The 17,139-nt window shown below is 51.5% G+C and overlaps 1 protein-coding gene across 1 annotated transcript in view; it reads left to right on the forward strand.

Annotated features, from left to right (window-relative positions):
• The window catches only part of FNTB (farnesyltransferase, CAAX box, subunit beta), a 35,008-nt gene extending 18,481 nt beyond the window's left edge, over nt 1-16,527 (forward strand). Inside the window, exons 2-11 of the mRNA XM_090032061.1 lie at nt 4,644-4,716; nt 5,524-5,615; nt 7,701-7,847; nt 8,052-8,135; nt 10,450-10,536; nt 10,726-10,855; nt 11,730-11,862; nt 13,643-13,754; nt 14,445-14,559; nt 15,348-16,527. Of these exons, the coding sequence (XP_089888187.1) occupies nt 4,644-4,716; nt 5,524-5,615; nt 7,701-7,847; nt 8,052-8,135; nt 10,450-10,536; nt 10,726-10,855; nt 11,730-11,862; nt 13,643-13,754; nt 14,445-14,559; nt 15,348-15,476 (1,102 nt within the window). The 3' untranslated portion in view covers nt 15,477-16,527. The remainder of the gene's footprint in view (nt 1-4,643; nt 4,717-5,523; nt 5,616-7,700; nt 7,848-8,051; nt 8,136-10,449; nt 10,537-10,725; nt 10,856-11,729; nt 11,863-13,642; nt 13,755-14,444; nt 14,560-15,347) is intronic.
• The last annotated feature ends 612 nt before the right edge of the window (nt 16,528-17,139 follow it).

Below are 17,139 nucleotides of genomic sequence, written 5' to 3' on the forward strand. Positions count from 1 at the left end.
GACCCAGGAGGTGGAAGTGAAGGGTCAGGTGACCCAGAGCCTGCTACATAAGCCCAAGTCTGGGCCAGAGAGGGGCAGTCTGGCTGCAGGAGCTGCTAAGGGTGGAGGTAGACTGCAGCAGGAGAAAGCAGCAGCTGGGACCAGCAGGGAGTGAGACTCCCAGGAGCTGCAGCAGGGGTTCTTCCCTCAGAGCAGAGTGGAAGATGTTGTGCAGAGGAACCAGCTAAGTTCCCAGACTACAGAGGAAGGGGAAAACCTGCCATAACCCATACCAATCTGACTATGGGGCAAAATCCCTGTGTGACCCCAGATATGGTGATCAGCCTGACTCCAAGCAGAGGGGAAATACTCTCTCTAGCCCAGAACTTCTGGGTTTGTCACAGTAGGAACATTGGCATACCCCAGTCGCAATCCCTAGCTTTTTCTGCAGCCAGTGTTCAGTGTTTCTGAGGAAGGCTTAAAAAAACACCAAAACAACCAACACCTTGCCATACACAGCAGCAAGAGGTAGGCAAATTCTGAGAAACAGCTTCCCTAAGCAATCTTTTCCACTCCTCTAATAGTGAAGAAGTTTTTCCAGGTATCCAGTTTGAATCTACTCAGCTGCAACTTCAAGCCATTGGTCTGCGTCTTACTTTCTGCAGCAAGAGAGAAAAGGTGTTTTCTCTCTTCAAATACCTGAGAGCTACTATAGAGAAGATTGCTATCGTGTCCCCTTTTAAGCACCATTTCCTCACATGGAACCTGCTTATTTTGTTCAACCTTACGTTGTAGGACTTGGCTTCCAAGTCCTCTATCATTTCTGTCACTTGCCTCTGGACTTCCGCTGACCTTTCCACATCCTTTTTAAAATGTGGAACCCAAAAATGTACACAGTACCCTTTGCAACATCTCTTCTACGTGGAAGGTTAGTGTCACAGCTAGCGTTTCCTGAACTGGCTGGAGCTGCCTCTTTGGACTTCGAGGCAGCATTGGCTGCTGCAGGGCTGTGGCAAGGAGACTCCTGCTGTACCTTTCAGCTGGGAGCTTTTGGCAGAGGAATGTAGAATGCATTATCTAGCAAATGATTTACTTGAACAGGCCATGCCAGAAGCAGTCACTTTGCAAAAAGTAAGCAAGTGTTATCTCTTGGCTACTGGGAGGACGTAATGTTGCCAAGATGCTTATAATTCAGGGGTGGGCAAAATATGGCCCATGGTGGGTGTTTTTCTAGCCTGTGGTGGGTCTTGGTCTTACCTTGCCCAGGCACTGTCCAGCCATGGCATGTCCTGCTGCTCCCTGGGCAATAGTGGGGTTGGGGTGTCTCTGCAGCTGGACTGCCTTTCTAGGCAGCCCAAGTGGCAGTGGCTCCTTCTGGCTGCTGCTGTCACTGGCCCCAACCCCGTGGTACCATTTGGGACCCATGCTGCACAGCCCTGAGCCCATGGGCTCTGTGCCTGCTCCAGGCTCACCTGCCCAGGCTCAGCAACAGTAGCGCTGGACAGAAACTGTTGCTCAGTGTGGGGGGGGAAAAGCAGCCCCTTCCCTTTGCTGCTGCTGCCGGGCCATTCCTGCTGCAACTGCCTGGAGCCTGCGCTATACCAGGCTGCCCTGAGTCCATGCTGCTGTAACTGCCACCTCCCAGCTGCCCAGTGGTGGCAGCCAAGGTGTGGGCTCTGGGGGGCTGCAGCAGGAATGGCTGACAGCAATGATGGGGAGAGGCCACTTTCCCCCTACACTGAGCAACAGCTTCTGTCCAGCACCACTGCTGCTGAGCCTGGGCAGGTGAGCCTGGAGCAGGCACAGGACATGCAGGGTCAGGGCTGTGCAATGCGATTCCCCACCAGTACTGCAGGGCTGGGGCTAGCAGCAGTGGAAGCTGCTAGGAGCTGCCTCCACTTGGGCTACCTAGAAAGGCAGTAGAGTTATGGATCCACACCACTCCTACTGTGTGCCCAGGGGGCAGCAGTATGTGCCATGGGTGGGCAATGTGGAGTAGGCTAGGTGCGGGCTGTGCCCAAGTTCTAGCTTATCTGCTCTGGCGGGGGTGAGTCGGGAGTGGATCCAGGGCAGGGGTGGGGCTGCGCACTGTTGGCAGTGGTGGGGAGACACACTGTAGGGTTTGCAGGCTCCAGGCTGTGGGGTAAGGATGAATGCTGACCAGTTTTGGGGGGCACACTCAAGGGCATCTCATGCAGTCCCCACCATAACCACACCTTTCCCTCCCCCCACACACAATCACCCCACAGACACTATACCCGCCCCCCACACCTGTCTCCACATGCACACCTGTGGGCCTCTGGGGGGGAGCCTACTCACTGTTGCATGCACACAGCCCTCTACACATCCCCTACAGCCACCTTCTCCCCTATACCTACCCACCCACCAACCAACCAATATCCATGCACACAAATACCCACAGCCCCCCACAAACCTCATACCCCCATAATATACAAGAGTAAGACTTCATTTTGAGCTATTATGCAATCACCTCTATATACATGACCCAAACACACAATAAAATCAGGACAAAAATATATATATATTTTTAAATAAAGTTAAAACATGTTATTGCTTGTTTGATTTTTACTACAGGTTTCCCTTGATTTATGTGGTACGCACCTTCCTGGAAAACGGCATATAAATCTAATTCACATGAAGGGAGCCTAGTTTATAAAGTAACAAATAGGGATACGTTCCCATGGCAGTGAGGGAGGGAGTAAGGCTGGGACTACGGAAAGGGCGGAGGGGGGCACAGCATGGTGCAGACAGTTTGGCCATTCCCAGGGCTGCAGCAGGGAGCAAAGCAGAGGGAACTGTCGGTCTGGGAGACCGGAGGAGGGGCGGCATGGCTCTTGCTGCTACATGCCACCTGGGAGGGCTGTGGGTTGGCAGGCTGCACTGGGCTCTTCCTGGAGGGTGTGTGCCCCCAGATCTGCATGCAGGCTGGGGCTGGTGGTGGCACCAGGCTCTTCCTAGTGCTTGGGGGGAGGGCCATGGTGATGAGAGGGGACTAGTGCCACCTCAGTTTGCCATAGCCCACACAACCTGCATTCCTAGTGCCACTGCTGGCCACCTGCTCATTCCGCACACAGATCCAGGGGTACGTGCCCCCCTGGGAAGAGTCTGGCACGGCCTTGCAGCCCTCCTGGGGCGGGGAGTGTAGCAGAAAGAGCTGCACCCCCCCAGTCCCATTCCCTCTGCTTTGGTTTGTTCCCTGCTGTAGCCCTAGGAGTGGCTGATGGGCTGTGCTGTGCCCCTTCCCCTACAGACTTACCTTGCATACAGTACTGACCCCTGGTTCTACCGCTTTTACAAGACAGTTCTGGTATTCACTAATGGCAGCCAATACACACAAGCACAGGGTGGTGGTGACTGTTTAGTTGGTGTGAAAGGAGGCTGCACTGTGCTCCAAACCCCCCAGGGCTCCACTTGTCCCACTCACCCCACCTCCTGGGCTGTACCATGCCGTGGTGCAGGCAGGTAGTGTTGGCTGCTCCTGGGGCAGCTGCAGCTGTTATGGCTTCTAAGTGTCCTGATAACTTATCTCCTACCCTTCAGTGATCAGAAACTGGTTTAAACCTGTAACAGAACAGAAGGTCAGTGCACAGAAACCAGTTTCAAAACAGCTGAAACTGGTTTAAGATAAACCTGGCTGAATGTAGTTATCAGACTTAGCTGATATGGGTCAAGCCAGTTTAAGAAACTTCTGTCCCAGACCCCTTCCTCTGGTTCAGGTTAACTCTCAGTCTTGCAGCATCCCAGCATTTTGCAGCCCTGGGCTGAGCTGTGCTGTCTGCTCTGAAAAGCAGGGTTGGCCCCACCCGTCTGTTCCTTAGCTGGAGCAGTGATGGCTGGCTGGCAAAGGGGTTGGGGGTAGGGGCAAGGGGTAAGCCCAGATGGGAATGCATCCCAGCCTGCAAGGTGTGGGGAGGCCCCCAGGCAAACCCTGGCTGGGGTCAGGCCAGGGATGGAGGTTAAACAGTCCTTCCCCAGGTCAAATTTACTGCTGGCTGCAATTGTGGGCTACAAATCCCAGCGGCACCTGGAAGCAAGAAGAAGTGATGAGCAACCCTGCAGAGTCCTGCTGTTGTGGCTCTAGACTGCAAATCCCAGAGACCTTGGGGGCAGCAGGAAGAAGCAGCAAACACATGCTGACTACATGCCAGGGGGCTGAGCTTTAGTAGCCCTTGGCTTCTGGTCTGATTTCCTGAATCAAAAGTGAATGTCTGTTCACTTCTGTTTTCAATTTAATCTTTGCATTTTAGATTAACCTGCAAAGACTGAATCAATTCAGCCTCAGGCCTTTTGACTGTCTGTACTTGGCCCATAAGATTGGGCCCCTAATATAGTCCGTGGCCTGTTGTGACCTATACATAAAACTTTTCTAAAAAGGTTACATGAATATATTGTCTCAAATAGTATATAATTAGAAGTTATAATCCTTATTTAATGTATTTTAAATTAAAACTATTTTATACAGGTTTATTTTTTTAAAAAGCATCTTAAAAAATGATTAAATTAAAAAAATCTCATTTAAATAAAATCTGATTTTTTTTTTTTAATTGTTGATTTTTATCCACCATGCTTGAACTGAAAGAGCAGTGATCCTGCTGGTAAAGGTGGCATGAAGAATCAAAGAGCTCTTGGTTTGTGTCTTTCAGATTTGTTCTGCAGCGGGAGAAGCATTTCCACTACTTGAAGAGAGGCCTGAGACAGCTGACAGATGCCTATGAGGTAATTGCTTGGCTCCAGCTCTTCCCTCTCACTGTCATCAGCCGCTTGCTGCCAGCTCCAGGACCAATGCAGAACCAGGACACCAGGAATCTGTCCTTGTTTCTCCACTTGAAGAACACCTCCCCACTTTCCTTTTCCTCCAGCTGTGTACACTTTACATGTGGCTTGCATTTAGTGTTTTGCCAAAGGGTGCTTGGACAGGTCAGAGAGGCAGCACTCGGTTCTGCTGACTGTTTTTTCTGTATCACTGGCTGTCACATCCCTTGCATGGACATGGGACCAATACCATTGGCTCTCAACTTTGTTTAATTTCCAGTCTTTCTAGGCAGCCAGTGTAATTTCAGTTTAGTGCTTTCTTCCCTTGTGCTTTCTGCTGTGAACATTTTCAGAGGGTCACAGCATGCAGTTAAATAGCTATAATGTCATGCCCTGGAAGTGGCTTGATTTTTAGCAAGTAAAATGAGTGCTGCTGTGCATGTGGCCTGGAAAACATCTTTGGGGCCTTTAGCATGGGAAATGGTTACTGCCTGATTTTGCTTTTTTATAGGGCTATTTTTCCTTGCAGTTCTCAGGGCAGCATGGACACTGATATCTACGCTCTTTCCTCCTGCACCATTTTTGTGTCCTACACTGACCACTGTCACTGTAGAGCTGTATTTATTTCTTGCTGTTGTATTTCCACTGCAGAGGCCTTTTTCTTGCTGCTTGTCCTCTGCAGCCCTTTCCTCATCTCCCTGCACCAGTGTAACAAGATCAGTCTGTATCATCAACTGGGACCTGATGGGTGTCTTCTTTCCCCATCTGTAGTGTCTGGATGCTAGCCGTCCCTGGTTGTGTTACTGGATATTGCACAGTCTGGAGCTGCTGGAGGAGCCCATCCCGGAGTCGGTGGCTTCAGAGTAAGTTTTGTTTGGTGCCTGCCATTCCATCTGTAGCAAATTCCTGTTGCAACAAAGACTCCGGAATTGAAAAGGCAGACCCCCTTCGCTTGGTCTGGCATGCTGTTGGCCAGACAGAGTAGTTGGGAGAGGGTCCGTGTGGACACTGGAGTCATCCCAGTTCCTGTATTTTGAACCGGGAAGGGTTACTGGTATTCATTGTGAAGTAAGTGGCCTTGCTTAGCACAGGCTGGAGAACATGATCTAGCAATCCCTGCCCTGAGTCCTGTGTGAGGTGATTGAGAGAGGAGGGCATCTCCTAACATTCTGAAGAAATCCTCCTCTCTTTTCCCTCCCATGGGTCATTTCAGAGGTACCCTCTCTGTCTCACTTGCTTTCTTTCTGGTTCAGGCTGGTCAACCAGGTCACTGGGCCAGATAAATTCCGGAGGGGAGGGGGGAGCTCTCTTCTTCCGTTGGGCATTTTGAAAAGCTCACAAGGAAAGTGCCTCCAGGCTGCCGCCTGGATGAATTCCTGTAAGTAAAAACTTGAAAATTAGCCAGGAGTTAGGATTTATGTCTAGGCAGACACATTATAAAAGGACTATTACATCCAAGATTGTGTGAGACTGATTATGTTTGCTCAAAATGTATTCTGACTTCCTTGTTCTACCCCCGCTCTCCCCTCAAATCCTCCTCTTCCCCGATCAATAAAGGTATTGGGTTTTTTTGCTCCTGGCCCAGCCAGCAGAGTTTGTCTGTGTATGTTCCCTCAGTCATACCTGAGGTTGTCTTGGGATGCTTTGGGCTAAAAGAGGCACCCAGGAATATTACCAGTGGGCAAAGCACTCCCAAGGCTTGCAGGGTCTGTGTGACCCAGGCTGCACAGAGCCTAACAGAGACCAGTGCCCGAGTGGTGGCAGTTACCCTGGGTGTTCTCCAGGATGTGGGACAGTTGGCTGGAGGCACTTTGTGGGAGACTTCCAGAGCAAGGTTTTTGGGCCTGGCACAGAGGCAGGTGCCTCTGCATAGTAGCACACCCTACTGTGCCACCACAGGAGTCATTGGTTGTACGTTAATAAAATTCACTCGTTAATGTTCCTGTCTTTCAGGGTTTGTCTCTTGTCTCGTGGTCTCCCTTTCTGGATTGAAGGGATTTCATAGCCAGAAGGCACCACTGTGCTGTCTTGATTTGACTCAAGCCTGAGATCCCTCTGCAGCTCATAATTCCTACCCAAGCTAGGGCTCCTAGGTTGTGTCCACAAGCATCATAGGACTTGATTCTCCATAACAGATCTGAAACCTCCCTGAACTGGCATACCTGCCTTATGCATTCAAATGGAGCAAAGTGCCATTGGAGGGGACAGACTCTTAGTCTGGCTGTGCTGTTGTTACCTGAGTACATGTGTATGGACCTGGGACCTTACCTTGCTATCCTCCCAGTGAAACACAGCCTTCACCCGTTGGTGGAGGACTGTCAGGGAGGGAGACATGCATGTTGTTGAACTGCTTTTTACAGCACAAGGGGAGTGGGGCTGCCCTGTAACCTTCCCTGCCACTTTGGGTCTGTACTGGGCAAAGTGTGTTCTGGACTTCTCAGACTGTAGCCAGCGTTCTTGAACCAAAAGACTGGCCCCTGTGTGCTCAGATTTCACCCCTCGCCCATCAACCCACATGGCCTGATAACTCCTCTCTTCACTGAAGGCATTGGGAGAACACTCCACACACTGAGATGCTGCTAGGCCCTATTGGCAGCTCCTTCTCAGTGCAGGCCTCCTGACTCTCTGGCCCCAATATCCTGCTGCCCTTCCATCTTGTACAGTGGGTACCATCTCCAGTTGGGTTGTGAATAACTTGCCAAACCCTCGCATTCAGTCAGGATCCACCTAGCTTTTCAAAGATGGTGCTGGGATTTTCCATTGCTCCATACACCTATCCCTCACCCTGTGCCTTCAGATGGCTAGGTTTGATGACTGCTGAAATAGTTTCTCTCCCTGTGGGGAGATCAAGGTCACCCAGTTGAAGTGCCAGAAGGGCCGAATCATGCATGCATATGTTTGACCTTTCAAAACCAACATTGTCTCCTACTCGCCTCTTCTGATTCCAGTGTCTGCCAGTTTCTAAGCCGGTGCCAGAGCCCCCAGGGTGGTTTTGGAGGGGGGCCCAGCCAGCACCCACATCTTGCTCCCACGTATGCAGCTGTCAATGCTCTCTGCATCATTGGTACTGAAGAGGCATTCAATGTCATCAACAGGCAAGACAGTCTGGTCTTCGGGTGTCTGGGCCTGCTGGGGGTGGGGTGGGGTAGGGTAGGGGAGGAGCAAAATAAGTTCCTTTATAAAGCTGTATATCAGCCTGACTGGTGTGTATTCCTGGGGCTTTCAGCTGTTCCTATTGATGGGTTGGGTCGTGTGTGTGGTAGGACTGTACTCTCAGTGATGCCCTTTCTACCTTTCAGGAAGAAGCTCTTAGAGTATCTGTATTCCCTGAAGCAGCCTGACGGCTCCTTCCTCATGCATATTGGAGGCGAGGTCGACGTCAGGTGAGTAGGGTCTCTGGTTTCTTAGCACTGTCCTGAACATGAGTGTGCATGTGCAAAATACCAGGAGTGTAGTGCTTTTCCCAGCTGGGATCCTGGGTTCTCTGCTGCACAGTGGCTGGGCTCAAGGGAGGAGTGAGTTGGCCTTGGCTTTACACTGTGACCTTTGGTCAAAAGCCCATCTTCATCTTTTTCCCCTCTAAAACATAGGCTTACAAAATTCCTAGACCAGAAGGGTTCCTCAGCTTACCAAGTCCAACCCTTTGCCCTGAGCCAATTAACTTAGTGGTTCAGAAAAGGATGCACCCAGCTAGACCAAAACAAAGCCCCTTTATAATGAAATAAACATACTGTAATGTGTCTGGTGGGTCTGGCACCTGGTGCCCCCTGTGATCCAACCGGTCTGCTGGCCCCACCTTGCCTCCAGTCTCTCACCTGCCATAGCTTTGTTATGCTTGGGTTTACTGAAGAGGCAGTCCCTGGGGTCTTAGGAGTAGTCCTACTGGTTTCTTTGATGGCCAGTTCTGTCTTTGCAGCATCTAACCCACATCAGGGGTCTGTGTTCCCTCAGGGCACTTCCTCTTTGGCTTCCAAGAACCTGTTGGGGCTTCAGGCATCCTGTCCTTGGCCCCCTTTTTCTCTAGCTGAATCCCATTCTTGGCCCCCTTTTTCTCTAGCTGAATCCTCAGCCTTGGTGTACTGCCTGAGACCTCAGCTTCTGAGCCTTGGCCCTGAATTGGCTGCAGTGTGTCCTAGGGATTCAGTTTCACCCTGCCAGCCTCAACCTCTTCAGTTTGGGTCTAGCTTTTGTTGCCGGTAGTGAGAAGTACCTCCTAAACACCCCACCCATGGCTGCCTCCTCCCCTGCAGCCACAATCCAGTTCTCCAGTTGAATGCAAACAAAAAAGGCCTGACTTAACTGGTCCTAACATAAACTCCTCCAGGTCTCCAGGTGGGTACGCTTGACTTCAGTTTCTGGTTAGCTCAACTAGAAGCCCTGTGTCTTGCAGCAGCCAAAGTCAGAACACCCTCTCCCAGGCCAGAAGCTAGACTTAATATGCCTCAAACCCAGCCCCCTTCTGGTCACAAGACCCTGTCTCCTGCACCAAGGCTGCTAATTCCCCATTAACTGCCTACCCTTTTCTAGCCCCTGGCTTAGTTCACTTCCGCAGCTACTATATGCTGCCACTTTGCCCTCAGGCTTCCTGAATTCCCCCAGCATCCCTGGAAACAGGGGCAGAGGTTCCCTGTTACACATACATACTGGGAATTGTATCAGCATCATAATTCTCCTGCCTGGACAAGTGTTTAACTGCCAACAAGCAAGCACTGGAGTTCAGAGCTGTCTAGGAAGTTGATCCAGAGCAGGATTTGATCAAACATACAGCCTGTGGGCTGCACTGAGGTCAGTGACCTGGGCCATCAGGCCCACAGGCTTTTGTCCCAGCTCTGAACACGGTGGTGGGACACTCCCTGTGGTGGCTGGCAGCATCAATCAACACCATTTGCAGAAGCCCTGCCAGTGTGACCAGCGCTGAGGCAAAAGACCCAGTTCAGTGAGCTCTATCTGAGTGGTCTGCAGCTTCTGCCCATGGTGTTGCTGGAGCTGCTGCATTCTGTCAAATGCCAAGGTGCAGGCTGCCACTGTGGGAAGCTCTGCCTTGATGTTCTGGCCACAGTTACAGGGCTTCTGCCCACAGCACTGATGGAGCTGCTGGGGCTCTGGGTGCTGCTGACTCTTACAGCCAGGCTGTCTGTGTCCTGGGCAGAGCTCTGGTTCTGGACGTGGTAGTGGAGTTTTTGTCCACCATGATGCTCAAGTTGCCAGTGCAAGAGCTGAGAGTGTTTCAGGCCTTCAGTGCAACTTCCTCAGCTCTCACTATCGGGCATGGGGAGGCAGTGAGGCCTGAAGATAGAGCTGGCAGTTGGGAGAGATGGGTTCTGTTTACAGCTCTGCTATTTTTCTGCTGGTGACCAGTGACTTCCCTTCCTTGTGCCTCAGTTTTAATGTCTGGGTAGTGGGGATAGTGACCCTAGCCTGCTTTGTGATCCATAGGTAACGGGAGCTAAACATTTCTACTTACATCGTAACTTCTCAGGGGGAAGAGGAAGGGACAACTCTGAATGACCAGCACTCCTGGGGAGAACAGTGACCTGTCCTGATGACCAGGCTCATATTGGCAATTGTGGAATCCAGGGGGAACTTGGAGGCTAGGAGGGTTGGTAGGAATTTGTATGACACATGGTCCAGGTCTGCCTGTCCATGTAGTAAATAGCTGGGTAATGATGGCCTTTTCTCTCTGTCTATGAACCCCAGGAGTGCATACTGTGCTGCCTCAGTGGCCTCACTGACCAACATTATCACACCTACACTCTTTGAAGGGACAGCTGTGTGGATAGCCAGGTGAGCAATGCATTGGGGCTGCACCAGCAGCACTGTGACATGGGGGCAGAGCCATGGATGTCCACAGGGCTCCACATACAGGCAATGGCCTGTGCAGATGGTTGTGAGGAAGGGGCCTGTAGACAAGGGAAGCCTCAGGTGTCAGCCTTATAGTGACTATTCTGTTCTCTTGCTGATCCGATGAGACAGGTGCCAGAACTGGGAGGGTGGCATTGGTGGAGTCCCTGGCATGGAGGCTCACGGAGGGTACACTTTCTGTGGACTAGCTGCATTGGTCATCCTGAAGAAGGAGCACTTGCTGAATCTGAAAAGCTTGTTGGTAAGTGAGGTCCAAGGAGCTCTTACACTCCTTAATAAGACTCCAGGACTGAAGAGATCCTTTGTCATCTCTGACTTCACCCGACGTGGTCTGGGTGGGGTGTGATGGTGTTGCAGGACAGTTTAGGAGTGGTGGACTGGGCGGAGTTGCCCCTCTGCAAGACTGAGTCCAGGTCTAGGAGTCGGTGTGGAGACCTGAATGTGTTTTCACTGCCTGGGACTTCTGTCTTCCCTGTGATAGGACGAATGAAAGAGTGGCTAAGTGAAGCCTAGCACCCTTAATGCTGGCCCTTTTCTCATGCTACTGGAAGGAGGTGATTACCCTTCCTGCAGAAGAGGATCCTGCACAGGCTTGCATCACTCTGTAGTATTTCTGCAGGTTTTTTTGAGAGCTAGGTAGTGGCAGGAGAACATCTGGGACCTGTCAAGAATTCTGTCAGAATGGTTTTCTGACAAAACGTTTGGGTTTTGGAAGGTTTTTCCTTTGTATGGGGAAAACTCAAACTTTTAGGTCAAAACTGAAGAACTAGAAGCTGGTGCACTTTCTGTATGGGAAGGTCTCTACAGTGCCTGGCAGGGTCTGCACCTCAGATACCTCCCATCTCATCTTTATGGATGGGGCTTCTCAGGAACTGTCTCCTGTGATGCCCCATGGTCAGTCTCCTGGGGAAGGGAGGTGGTGCATCATGGGGCATGACAGCAAGGGTGGAGGGGCTTGTCCAGCTGCTTGCCTTCCCCCTCCTCTCCACCTTTCAGTGAGGTAAAGGAGGAGGGAAATGCCCCAGGCACTAATCAGTGGGATGCCAGAACCACCAAATTAGTTGCATCTTTGTGTCTGTCTAAGCCTTACATGCATTCTTGTCTGTCCCTTCCAGCACTGGGTCACAAGCCGACAGATGCGCTTTGAGGGGGGCTTCCAGGGTCGCTGTAATAAGCTGGTGGATGGCTGCTACTCCTTCTGGCAAGCCGGCCTGCTGCCCCTCTTACACCGAGCACTCCATGCCAGAGGCGAGTGTGATTCTTGTCCTAGTGAAGCAGGATGTAGTCATAGACACAGAGAAGTAGGACTGGAAGGGAGCTCCAGAGGTCATCTAGTCCAGCCTCCTACCTGGGGCAGGATCACTCCTATCCAAACTATTCCATACAAACAGTAATCTAAACTCAATGTAAGATGCTCATCAGTCTGGACACGACACAGACTCTTAACCTGCCACAGGTAAAACAGGGAGACCACAGCAGCCAATGTCCTACTTCTATAAAATGTTGTCAGTATACATTCAAGAGGTCCCAGTTAGAGGGCTGTGCCCCCCACTACAGAGGAAGGCAAAAAACCCCACAGTTTATTCCAGCCTGACCATGGGGCAGAATTCCTTTTTGACCCCAGATATGGTGATTTATTAGTCTGACCCTGAGCAGAGGAGCAAGACCCACTAGCTAGGAATCTCTGTTTTTGATGTCAGCAGGAGCATTGGCACACCCCTTAGCTGTAGCCAGCACCCAATATATCTGGGAAGGCTATGCCATCTAGACTGCAGAGCTGTCAACTTCAATAGCCTCCCTCCCTGACAGGGTTGTGGGGTTGGTGCAGCTCAAAACTTATGCAGAAAAATTAGGGGGCAGGGGGTTACAGGAAAATTGTTTTTTCAGATATGAGAACTTATGCCAAAAAGTGTGTGCTGCATAGGAATGCAGAAAGCAGAATCCTGGCTCTTGGGGGCCACTTGGATTGGACTGTGCTTCTGCAGTACCCCTGTGGTATTTTGGGTGCCTCAGCTTGAAGAAGTGGGGACATAGTCTGACCAAGGAGGGCTGGCTTGTAGAGGAGACAAAATGTGTGAGGCATCCCAGCTGCATCTCCCGGCATGCACTGCCCACCTTCTCCAGGAGAGAGCAGGGTGCATGATGCAAGAGAGATGTTGAACCAGCGGGCCCAGACAGAGGAGGAGGATGTGAGCGAGGCATCCAAAGCACATTTCCCATCAGGCCTGGGGCAACAATTTTAACATCAGGATTCCTTCCAGCCCACAGTAGCAATCCTTGCTCAACCACCTGAATTGGCCCCAGTTCCTTATTTAAAGGACTGCCTCAGCTCCTGACCTTTTACTAAAAATGCTTCCAGTAATATTCTACTCCAGTCCAAGCAGCAAAGCAGAGTTAAACTGGGGTAAAAGGCCACTGAAGGCATGGGCAGACAGGCTTCTTGTGGTCAGAGTGATGCCATGCCTGGGGATGCTGGGTAGCCTAGGTCCCCTGCTCACAAAGCAGGAAGTATTGACAGGATGCTCACCCACAGAAGTGGCTGGTGTGTGGAGAAGGAGTTGCTTATGCTAAGTCTGAGGTCTTGTCTGCATGACTTTGGTTGCTTCAAGCATGTGCTTCCCTTCAGAGATCTGATGTATGCTGACAGAACCCCATGATTTCTGTCTCGTTGTGTGGGAGGACTGCCATTCTACCAGCGTGTGAGCTCCCCCTCCTGGGACCACTGCCTCCCTGTCAGCCCTGGGCTCTTGCCCACAGAGCACCCCACCTCCTCTTGATGTGATGTCTCATATCAAGGGTGTGCAGCACCAGCAGACACAGGTTGGGTGTGTGCATGTATTGGCAGCTTCTGGCTGGCAAAACTTCCTGGCCCAGCCCTAGCCTGTCAGGTGAGTGCAGGGGGAGCCTGTCCTGTCTGAGAGCCAGTGCATGTCTGTGTATCCTGCCTGGGGTTGAGGTAGGACCCACTAGAACCCTTTTTTCCCTCCCCTTTGGGTTTTTCTTCATGCTGCTTGTTCCTCCTCCCCAGGTGACACTGCCCTCAGCATGACACACTGGATGTTTGACCAGCAGGCACTACAGGAGTACCTGCTGCTGTGCTGCCAGTGCCCTGCAGGAGGATTGCTGGACAAACCGGGCAAGTGAGTGCCTTGCCACAACTCCACCCTTAACCATATCAGAGCTGCCCAAGTGCCAGCTACCAGGTCTTCCCTCCTGGAAATGCTGTATAGAGCAGGGGTTAGCCCAGCATTGGAGGGGGCTGCCTTTCAACTGTGACTTGCAGAACTGTCATTGCCAGGGATCAGGTAAGGGAGGAGGAGTCAGCTGCCTGTGATCCTCAGGGAAGAAGCAGCTGGCTAACAGCCCATGGGCTGAGGCCTACTGGCTGTATTCACCTCTGCTATGCAGCTCGTTCAACAAGTCGAGAAATTAGGATTACCTGAACTAAAAATGTTTTTTTTTTATTTAATATAAAGAAAATAACCTGAGAAAATAACTCAGCTTCCTTGTTGGTGCCGGCCTGTATAAGCTTTCCCTCCCTTTGTTCTCACACACTCAAATTGTACTTATATTAGCCAAGTACAAATGCCTCTTAGTACTTTGGCTTTTGTGGGCTTGTCTCATGGGATTCTCTGGAAGTTGGCCTTGATGTGTGGGTATCATCAGGTTGCATTATTCATGAATATCCCTGATAGACTTGCAGGTGAAACTGCAGCCTTCCCCTTGCATGGCAACCCAAGCTCATGTGCAGGGAACAGGGCAATGGGCCAAGGGGAGCTAGCTTTGTTCCAGGAAAATGTCTTACCAGCTATATCCTTTGTTGGCCACAGGTCACGGGACTTTTACCACACCTGCTACTGCCTGAGTGGGCTGTCAGTAGCCCAGCACTTCGGCAGCGGAGAGCTCCTACATGAAGTCGTGCTGGGAGTCCCTGAGAATCGCCTTGTAAGTGGTCCTTGGGTTTGGGCGGGCAGTCAGTGGGACTGGGCATGCTCACACCCTTTGCCAGTGCAGTGTGTGGCTCCTTGATCTCTTCCCCCACCCTCTCTGCCAGGCCCTGGCGTACCTTGCCCCTCCCCCACCTTTGCAGGTCTGGGTGCAGCAAACACCATCCTCCGCTATGGGGAAAGGGAGGTGCTGTCACTACAGGCTTTTCCCATGAACGTTTTTGGGCTTCCAAACATTCTGCGGGTGGGACTGTTTTGGTTTGATGCAGATTTACCCTCAGCTCATAGGCTCCCTTCCCTCACAGGTGCCTGGCCGCTGTGTTGGGCTGTGGCCCTGTGCAGAGTGTGATTTGTTCCCTGCCTGTAAGCGGGGGCAAGGCTGACATGAACAGACCTCAATCCTTGTTTGGCTTTGTAGGGGGCCGGGCAGATGCATGGTGACCCTGAACGCCTGATCTGAAGCCTATTTGTGATTGAGGTCTGGCTGGTGGGAGCTACCTGTGGGCTCTTGCTGCAGGTACCTGACTCCTTCACTGAGTCTCATGTCTTGCTAGGGTGCCATGATTTCAAGACCTTCTTTTAAAGCCTGCCTGGGCTGCATGGAAGCACTCTTCCACCCCCTAGAGGCACTATTGGAAAGCAGAGCACTTAGTGCTGGGCACTCACACAGGAAGCAATGAGTGGAGAAGTATTGCCTGGGTCTGATTCTGGCAGTGCCTGCATCCAACCTTCATGACAAGCATGAGCATTAATGTGGGCATTTCCATCCTTCCTGCCCCCTCACAGCAGCCAACGCATCCTGTGTACAACATCTCCCCAGACAAGGTGGTGCAAGCCGTCCTGTACTTCCTGCAGAAACCCATCCCTAACCTGGAGCCGGAGCCAGAGCCGGAGCAGGAAGTGCCTGCAGACTAGATGCCTCTGTGCCATGGCATGGACTCTGGCACCGGATCATCTTCCCTGGGTTCAGATCAGCCTTAGTCATCCTGGGGCTCCTTCTTGGAGCTAACTTAGAGTTGTGCCCCCTCTTGACTCACCCACAAGAGCTCAGGATGCTAGTTATACCAAAAATAACCTGCCCAGTAATCACTGCATCAGGCTGTAAGCGCAGGGAGCGTGCAGCCTGCTCGCTAGCATGTAGAAGAGGCAGAGGCCCCACTAATACTCCAGCCAGGAACTATGAATTAAAATAATGATATGTGTGAATAATTTAGCATCAATAAACCAGAGCTAATACATGTTATTTCCTTTGCACTGTGCTAAGCCTCTAAGGAAAGCAGCAGCCTTCTCCCCTGTGTGCTGAAAATGGCCTGGGTTTCTGGGCCTGTGCCCTGTTGGACAGCAGTGTTGTGGAGAGGTGACTGCAAATGAGCTGGGAGGAAATGCTCCAGCCTTTTGATCACTAAACATGGGGCTGCAGCTTGCAGAGTCGGGTACAGAGGAGCAGAGGATGCATGGCTTCTTTGTGCATGGCTGGGGTCAGCTGAGCTTTTTCTGATCCATCTGGTCCCTTGCCAGTTGGCCCCAACCAGCCTAGGAAGCTGATGTAATGTTGCTGCTGCAGTGGTTTAACCAGTCTCTCCTAAGCTGTTTCCATGCTCAACATCAGGCTGACCCCCCTGCTCATCCACACCAGACTTTACTCCCCAGGCTAGGAGGAGTCCTACAGGCAACTGATGGGGTTGGGATTCAGTCCACTGCCCCCATCCCTGTCCCATGTCAGGTCAAAGCTGGCAATGTACCTGTTTCCAAAGCAGCATGGACTTCAGGAACACCTTGCCTGGGGCCAGCTGCAGAAACAACCACTGTAGCGACAAACATGGGATTTCCCACCCTGAGCAGGATCCAGGGTGAAACAGGGACAGGCCTGTTTCTTATCTGTCCAGGGACCCTATTGCATCATCTTGAATGGAACGTTTCTTGCCTCTACTAGTAAATCCATAATAAAGGCTAATGTGTTTTCTTACCAGGCCCCATGAGTAATTATTGGCCAGCAGCCCTGGTCCCAGTCTGCAGGAAGAGGCAAGTTTCTGCCATTCCCTACATCTTGAACACACGCATATGCACATACATGGGGTCTTTGTAGTAGAGAGTCCTTCATACCCTCTGCAGCGAGCAGCTTAGTCTGCCTTGGGCTCACAGCAGTGGCATAGGCTCTGGTTCTCTGGCTGCATCATGTTTCTGGTGCACTGACTGCTTGGTTTTGAATCAGCAGGAATTTTGTCAAATTCCCTGTCAGACAGTGAAAGACCAAATCTCTTGAGGCAAAGCAGCAGAGGGCAGGCCTGTGCATGTGGTAGTACAGGTGCTGGAGTCATGGCATGATCTGCACTGTGTAAGAAGGGCCCTGAACTTCTCTGAATGTGCTCAGGGCTGTTGAGCTGAAGCCAGGTGCATGTACCTCCCATGCTCACTATCTACCTGAGAAGTTGCAAAGCCTTTCCCAGTCCCCTGCCTACCTTGCAGCCCAGCTGTGAAGCAGTTTCTGGCAGCTGATGCCTGATCTGCTTGAGCACTGGTGGGTAGGCTGTGCTGTGGCCTCTTGAAGAGCCAATTAGAAATGGGAGACAGGAGCAAA

Source organism: Crocodylus siamensis, chromosome 2 (genome assembly GCF_052110815.1).
Source record: "Crocodylus siamensis isolate JL-2025a chromosome 2, ASM5211081v1, whole genome shotgun sequence".
In the NCBI taxonomy this organism is placed as follows: domain Eukaryota; kingdom Metazoa; phylum Chordata; order Crocodylia; family Crocodylidae; genus Crocodylus; species Crocodylus siamensis.